This window comes from Protobothrops mucrosquamatus, unplaced genomic scaffold (assembly GCF_001527695.2).
Source record: "Protobothrops mucrosquamatus isolate PMUCROS unplaced genomic scaffold, P.Mucros_1.0 scaffold1406, whole genome shotgun sequence".
Lineage (NCBI taxonomy): Eukaryota > Metazoa > Chordata > Lepidosauria > Squamata > Viperidae > Protobothrops > Protobothrops mucrosquamatus.
In genome coordinates, this window is record NW_015387591.1 from 124,151 (window position 1) to 132,513 (window position 8,363).

The window sequence follows — 8,363 nt, forward strand, 5'->3', positions numbered from 1 at the left end:
GTCTAAGTCATTCATAATATTATGCATGGCACCTATGAGTTTTATCAGGATAAAAAGTTGAATACAATCTCTCTTCTGGGATTTGAGAGTAAGAAAGACGATTCTTCCAGCTACAGTAATACTGGTGTAGAAAAATGGGGTACTGCTGGAAGGTAGTCACTGATTGCAGCTGGGGGTCAAGCCGACTCGGGAGAGGACTGGACTGCTCCTCCTCAAGCGTTGGGGTCAACCATTCGCTAGAATTAAGGCCAATTTCTTGAGGCCTGACAGTCTTTAGGGAAAATAATTTGGAATTTCACCCTAGGCTTTGTAAAATATGCCATTTTTTTCCCCAAACTGGGGCAATTTTCCCTCTCTTGTTCAAGAACCCCAGGCTGTGAGTTTTGGAACATTTTATGCCTTTTTCCCAACTAGTATGAAAAATATCAAATGCTTATACATATCTTAAAGCTCCATCTGGTAAATGGAGATCTTTTTTATGTAATAAAGTTACATTCCTCTCATTCAATTCCTTAAATATTTACATAAAAAACAGGAACAAACTGAAAATTGTGAGCTATTTTTTTTTTATAAAAAAAATAGGTAACGAGGGAAAGGCACTAATTAAAAAACAGAAGACCATGCTCAGTCACATGATTAAAAAAAAATTAAAAGCTGTCGTGGTTAATGAAAACATGATCTGGTTGTAATGCAGGTTTTCTCAGAAAAATCCTACAACCTATTTACCATCTTCCCCTCTGCTCTACAGCCGTACAACTTTCAGACTGAAAAGCAGTGAGGAAAAAAAATTAAGACCTTATCTTAGGCAAAACACTGAAGGTAGAAGGATAGCTGGCGCGTGTGTGTGTGTGTGTGTGTGTGTGTGTGTGTGTGTTTAAACTGGCTAATGTATTTGGCTTCTTCTCTCAGTCTCTTCCCGAAGACTGTTTGCATGAACAGCAGATACCAACAGAGTTTCCTCTCTTCCTTTCATGGCATAGCATGGACTTCATTTAGCAATAACACTTCATACATTGATGCACTGGTGTTGGGGGGAAAAGGGACCAATGAACAAAAAGGGCCACCCCAGAAAGAACCAAAGAAATCCATTTTAATTTAAAGAAAAAGTTTTGGTGCATAAGTTGGACCCTTCTCCTGTCCCCTCCCCACAAAGTTCCATTCTGAGTGAAAAAAAGTGTTCCCCCTCATGCAGACCTGAGGGGACTCGGTTTTATGGCCTGATGACTGGAGATCTCTGGCTGTTGTTAGATTCTGAATGCGGACTGTACTGTTTTTCCTCTTTCCTTAAATAATCTTTAGCCATCTGCTCTAGATGTTCCGGTTCACGGGAGTAACGTAGTTGCGTGGAAACATGCCTGTTTGTCCGTGGCAGGCTCCTTTCCACCAGTTGGGGTCAGAATTGTCAAGGACCTGGATAAAGTCTCCCCGGCGAAAGCCCAGCTCTCCCTCTTCCTGAGGGTCGAAATCAAAAAGAGCCTGTACGTATGAGGGTTGCTGCAAAGAAGAGAACAGGGAATTAATCGAGGCCTCCAAATTGCTCGTTTTTCTTTTTTTTGTGGCATGAACTATGCGGTCTCTAGCCTACAGTCCGTGCATCTGAAGCTGTTGATACCGAGAGATGACTACAAATAGCGTCTTGCTTTGTGAGTTAATTCACTCAGTCGTAGAAACTGCAGCAAATCTTACTTCTATAGCAGTGGTGGCGAACCTATGGCACAGGTGCCAGAGGCGGCACTCGGAGCCCTCTCTGTGGGCACACGTGCCGTTGCCCCAGCCTTGCCTCCCCCCGTGATCTCATCTCCAGCAGCCCCCCTGAAGGAGACTCGCCCCCGAGCGTGGCCCACACGGAGCAGTGCAGCCAAGGACATGGCAGCCAGGCAGCGTAGACAAGACTCTGCCCTCACACCCCATCATGCAGTTGATGCTGCAGGATGCGGGCAGAGGGTGTGGCCGCCATAGCGCTGTTGGGCTGCCTGGGCGATCTGCGGTGGGCCCTGGAGGCGGTGAGGGTCCTGTGGGCAGGGGGGGCGGAGGATGGGGGATGGGGGGCAGAGCGGGGGCGGAGTAGGAGGGTGGAGCGGGGGCGGGGCCAGTTTTTGGGCACTCGGTCTCTAAAAGGTTCGCCATCACTGTTCTATAGAATGCTTATTCTGATATTCATAAAATATATATCATTTTATATAATCATTTTATACAATCTTATAACCAACTACGGCTTTAAAAGGTCTTATGATAAAAAGGGAGCAGCATTTTTGCGTTTTCGAGGTTGTGTCTAAAATATGAAATAGATCTACAAACATTGGGCAATGAAGTATTAATTCTGTATCATCTTACTACACAGATGTGATTTTGATACACGTGAGGCTGCTTTAACAACAAAGGCTATTCATATGAACCTGTTTCTTTTCTTCTTCTTTTTTAATCTATACAGATAGTCCTCAACTTACAACCATTTGTTTAGTGATGGTTCAAAGTTACAATGGCACTGGAAAAAGTGACTCATAACCGGTCCTCGCAATTATGGCGGTCCCCACAGTCACATGATTAAAACTCGGGTGCTTGGCAGCTGGCATGTTTTACAACGATTGCAATGTCCCGGGAGGGGTCATGTGATCACCATTTGCAACCTTTTCCCCCGTTTGCTTCTGACAAGCAAAATTAATGGAGGAAATTGGATTTGCGTAACCACCGCATAATTCGCTTAACAGTTGCAGTGACTCAATTAACAGTGGCAAAAAAAGGTCATAAAATCAGTGTTATTCACTTAACAACCGCCTTCTTAGCAATCTAAATTCTGGTCCCAATTGTGGCCATACATCAAAGACTACCTGTCCAAGAAAAATTTTAATGGCAACAGGAGGATTCATGTAATCCAGAGATGAGAAAACTATGACTTTCCAGGTGTTGCCAAATGGCAACTCCCTGCATCAGTTACCATTGGATATGATACCTGTAGCAAGGAGATAATACAATTCAGAAACCACTGGAGGTTCCCGGATCTGCTACCCTAATGTAAACTTAAGCTGTCAAAATGAAATTCCGTCCTTATGCATCTTCATGTGTCTACTACCTCTTCCTCTCTTTCCTTCTTTCTTTTATAGCTTGATGAGGAACTTTGTACGTGAGTTCATGACACAAAATGAATGAAAGGTTATTTGCGGTTTTACTCTAGCAGACAAGAGGTTACGTCTTTCTATACAAGTGGCTCATCTAATAAATTCTAGAACCTGATGGATTAACTATGCACAAGTCACAAATAACTCCACTCCACACCTTTGATCAGATTCAGATGAACCAGCAGAGATGCTCAACTAATGTCTGCAATCAGTAACGGACTGTAGAGATTCAGTCTAGCTATGACAGTAACAAATCCTTCTTTTAGCAAGTGATTCATCTAAGCAGAATCTGGTATTCCAACTGTTCTTGCATTTCATCTAAACAATCCAACTCAAGGTTAAGAGGTGGCTGACAGAGTATTGTTATCATTTGAGGCCCAAATGGCATACAGTGCCTTCTGCCTTTCCACACTGGTTGCACACAACTATGGATCTCTTGGACAAAGGCAGTCTGACAACAAATATCCATATACTAGCAACCTTGAGATTGGAGTAAGATAAAACATAGTACATAAGTCTCAGTCCCTAAAGCTGGCTCAGAAAATTGTCATGGTCCTTGGTACTGAAAGCCACTAAGAGATGCAGGAAGGCCAGACTCATCTGGGATGAATGGTCCACCCTCCTCTCAAGTCCTCCAAAGATCATCAGCAAATACAACCAAGGCTATCTCAGTGCTGTACCCCAGTCCAAACCTGACCCCACTGTCTCTTGGGTTACTTCCTATCTCAAGAGCTGTTTTGATAAACCATGGCGCTCTATAAAATCTACGTGGACTGAGCCTGCAGCCATGCATGTCTCAAAAGGTTACCAGCTATTTCGGAAAGAGAGTGTCCTGTTGTACTTTTTTATTGTATAATTTTTTAGAAATCCTTGAAGAATGGGTTATGTATTTTTTAAAAATAGTGTCATTATTGAAAACAGAGTAACTCCTAACACAATTTATCCTCATAAGTCACCAGGATTTTATTTATCATTCATGGGACACCCCCCCCACACACACAGGCTAAAAAAGACATTCATACAGGTATTCATAAAAAATAAAGGTAGTATTATGATTAGGAAAACTCCGAACATTTTCTTACCTGAGGCACTTGCTCAATGTCTCGGAGGAATATCTGTTGATTCCTGGAGACAGAGGTTGATCTGTGATAGTCTACCAGCTCATTCAGAGAATTGAACTTTACCACCCAGAGGAAATACTTGCCGGCACCGTCTCGAAGCACCTTGAAGTGCTGCACATCATTTCCGAATCTAAAAAGAAGGGGAAGAACATTCCAGATGTACTCACTGCTTTAATATTTCTCCCAGGCAAGGAGTATTCTTTTCTATATCTTCTTGCACATCTACAGGGTTAATCTTCAGCCAAGGGATATGCACATTGGGGTTTTGAGGATTTCTAGACATGAGGTGGCAGTACAAGCCAGCAGTCAATGTTACAAGTCAAGAAAATAAGTGCATATAACTTATGAGAAACGAAAACTCTATTAATTTTTGCAAGTCTAGAAATTCTCATTTATTACCATGTATTAGCAAAAGCTGAATACCAGTACTTAAAAGTTAAATCCAAGAATTAGTCCAGTCTGGTTGGCCAAGGTCCTCCCCCCCACTTTTTATCTCTGTTGTTCTAAGCCATCCACAGTTGCTAAGGTGTCAGGCAACCTCTAAATGTGGATAAACAAAAGCACAATCAGGCTATTAAGCCTGGATATTAAAAGAAGCCTGCCCCATGCCTTCTTTTTAAATTTTAAAAGATTGCATGACACAAAACTGATTCAGCAAAGTACTTTATTTTTCTGTAAGGCCACAAGCAAAAAAATATTTTCTGAATGCCTCTTTTGGTAGTGAATGCACTTGAATTAGAAATAGGTATATAGCTATGGATAACTGTTTAAAATTTTCCTGTGGATCGGATCATGTATCACTTTGGACTGGAAGACAAAAAGATGGTCTGAATCCTCTGGCACAAACATAGCCCTTATCTGCAACTTTTTAACTCTGCATCTTAGGGCTGCTTTATATAAAGCACTTGAGTTTTAGGGAGTTGCTGAGTGTGCTAAATTCATCCCCAGTGGGCTGAGACATGTTTTTTTCCCCTTCATAATCTCTACTAGTGTGTCGGTGTCCAAAGAGGACCATGAACCAAAAAACGTTCAGAATTGCGGAAAGTTAGAAAGTTTTCGACTATGAAACCCTAATAAAGCCATCCTTGCACCGGAGGAAATTTTTTAAAACTCCCTTTCTTTTTTGTTCTAGTCAATAGCTATTTCAATAACAGGAGTTTCAAAGATTGCAGCCAGACCATCAGTCAAATCACATCAAGTCAATCCAAAAGTAATACTCACTTGACTGAGAGGGAAAAATCACCAGGAGCACTTTCACTCTCTCTGATGAGGAAGGCACCATCATGTCTTTGTTTACCCAACATCTCCTCAGCCCTTGCTCGAGGAATCTTCCCAAAAAACCACCTGCGCACAACAGAGAACTGAAAATTAAGCCCAATTCAAATTACATGGAAAGAACAAGTCTGGACAGGCTTGTACCCGAGCAGCAACTTGACAAACAATATCAGCTAAACTGTTTTTGGAATGGGAATACAGGCCATAACTGTTTTAACTTGAGAAATGTTGGTATGGTGCCATTTTCAGAATTCATAATCTAGTATCCTTATAAATTCTGAGGCAGCATGGAATCTTAAAATGTTAAAGAAAATCCTTAGCAATGTTTTAAAACAGTGGTTCTCAACCTTTTTAATGCCGCGACCCCCAACCGGTCGTAAGTCGAGGACTAAACTGGTCGTAAGTCGAGGACTAAACCGGTTGTAAGTCGAGGACTACCCAACCGGTCGTAAGTCGAGGACTTTCCCTGCCCGGGAGCACCGCGCATGCGTGGTTCCGCCCCCTGCGCCGGCCGCGGCGTAGCTGGCAAGCGGCAGAGACGGAGCAGGCCGACCACCAGCTGGCCCAGCTCAAGGGAGGTAAGGCACCCGCCGGAAAAGGGGAAAAAAATGGCGGACAGCCTTGCTTGGTGACCCCCGTGAAATGGTCGATCGACCCCAAATGGGGTCGCGACCCACAGGTTGAGAACCGCTGTTTTAAAAGTTGAGAAAGATGGAATGATAAGAATACAAAAGATTCTTGCCTAGTTATTATGTAATACTTGGGTGTTAATAAATGTTCTCAATTCTCCAACAAACTATATCTATCAGTTTTGTTGATGAGGTTATATCAAGTTTCCCGTCATTACCAAAATCAGCATTGTATGGAATGGTGGAATATCTACAAAAATATGACAAGCAAAAGGAGAAGAATCAGTAAAGGTTCTAACCAAGCAATGACAGCAAATCTGGAGAGTGACACAGTTGACAATAGATTGGGAAGAGGTCAATCTATATATCAGTAACAAAAAAAGGAGACTTAACAGATTGTGCAAACTATTGTACACTGTATTCATTTAAACACAAGAAAAATAATTCTTAGACTCATCCAATGCAGGTTAGACTTTACATGGAAACGGAGATGACAGATGTTCAACCTGGCTTTAGAAAAAGTGAAGGAAGACTAACATTGGTATTGAGGTACTTTGGATAATTGAGAAAGGCAAAGAATACCAAAAAGAAGTCAGAATACATTTCATATTGAGCTGAAAGGCGTCCAGTTGTGTTGATTATGTCAAGATGTTGAGTGTACTTAGGAAAATCTCAGAACATTTCATTCTTTTTATGTAAAACCTATATATGGATCAAGATGTCATAGGCCTTACCAGCTTTCAGTTGTTTAATTGCGTTTGAAATTTCATCTGCAGTAATCTCTTCATTCATAAGTTTCTGTTGGTCTGATGTAAGTTTATATATTGATGAAGATTGTAAATATTTATCAATATCCTCGATTTTTATACTCCCTGAAGAGTATAAATGTGAGTAGAATTCTGTAAATGCCTTTTTAATCAGTTCTTGTTGAAATACCTCACGACCCTTAACCAAAACTTTGGATATAACTCTAGCTTTTTGTCTCTTGCGTAATTGGTAAGACAACCATCTCCCTGGTTTATTTGCATTAGCAAATGTATTATGTTTAATATACTTCAGATTGGTGGCCACCTGATCAGCAATTAACATATTAAATTGATCCTTAAGCATTTTAATAGAAGCCTTCAAGTTAATATCCGTTGGTCGCTGAGATAATAGTTTTTCTTTAATCCCAATTTCTTTTTCCAAGTTTAATCTACTCTGAATTTGCTTACGTTTATATGCATTATTCATAGAAATTAGCAAGCCCCTCAAATAAGCTTTGCTGGCATCCCAAACAGTATGTATAGGAGTATCTTTATTCAAGTTAAATTGAAAAAACTCTTCCATGTATTCCTTCAAGACTTTAACCTTGTCCTCATAATTAAACAAATTTTCATTTATTCTCCAGGATTTCCTTTTCTTTTGTTGACCAATCTCTATCCATACCATACTGTGATCAGACAAAGTTCTAGGAAAAATTTTGGTTTTATTACAATCAGTAAGCAGGTCAGTTGATGTCAAAACAAAGTCAATCCTTGAGAAAGACTCATGTCTATGAGAGAAAAAGGTAAAATCACGTTCATTCATATGTTGTGATCTCCAAACATCCACCAGCTCCAAATCTTCCATCATTGCAAAAAAAGATTTAGGGAGACCAACAGAAACTTATGAATGAAGAGATTACTGCAGATGAAATTTTAAATGCAATTAAACAATTGAAAGCTGGTAAAGCCCCTGGCACAGATGGTTTGACAGCAATTTATTATAAATCATTGTCAGTTGAAATGATTCAACCTTTAAAAATATTATTTAATAGAATTATGCAGGGAGAACAAATACCACAGTCTTGGACAAGAGCTTTTATATCCTTGATACCGAAGGATGAGAAGGAGGTTTTGGAACTTAAGGATTATAGACTTATTTCTTTGCTGAACGTGGATTATAAAATTTTTGCAAAAATTTTGGCTAATAGACTGATGCAGATACTGCAATATTATATACATGATGACCAAACTGGTTTTATATCTGGAAGATATATGAAGCAGAAAAAAATTGATAAAACCTTCAAAAATCATATAATAAGGACTGCATTGTTAAGAGTCTGGCAAAAATATTTTTTTAAGTTTGATATCAAGCTACCACTCTGGGTGATACCTTCACATATTTTTCAAGCCATAACTAAAGGAGTGGTAATAGAGGGACTTACATATAAAGATTTGTTATACCAGAGTGGTGGTGGT

General features: G+C 40.2%; 1 protein-coding gene across 1 annotated transcript in view; it reads right to left on the reverse strand.

Annotated features, from left to right (window-relative positions):
• Positions 1–1,282: 1,282 nt before the first annotated feature.
• Positions 1,283–8,363, reverse strand: part of GRB2 (growth factor receptor bound protein 2) — a 75,968-nt gene continuing 68,887 nt past the window's right edge. Inside the window, exons 4-6 of the mRNA XM_015821832.1 lie at positions 5,459–5,581; positions 4,199–4,367; positions 1,283–1,494 (exon numbers count right to left, since the gene is read on the reverse strand). Of these exons, the coding sequence (XP_015677318.1) occupies positions 1,309–1,494; positions 4,199–4,367; positions 5,459–5,581 (478 nt within the window). The 3' untranslated portion in view covers positions 1,283–1,308. The remainder of the gene's footprint in view (positions 1,495–4,198; positions 4,368–5,458; positions 5,582–8,363) is intronic.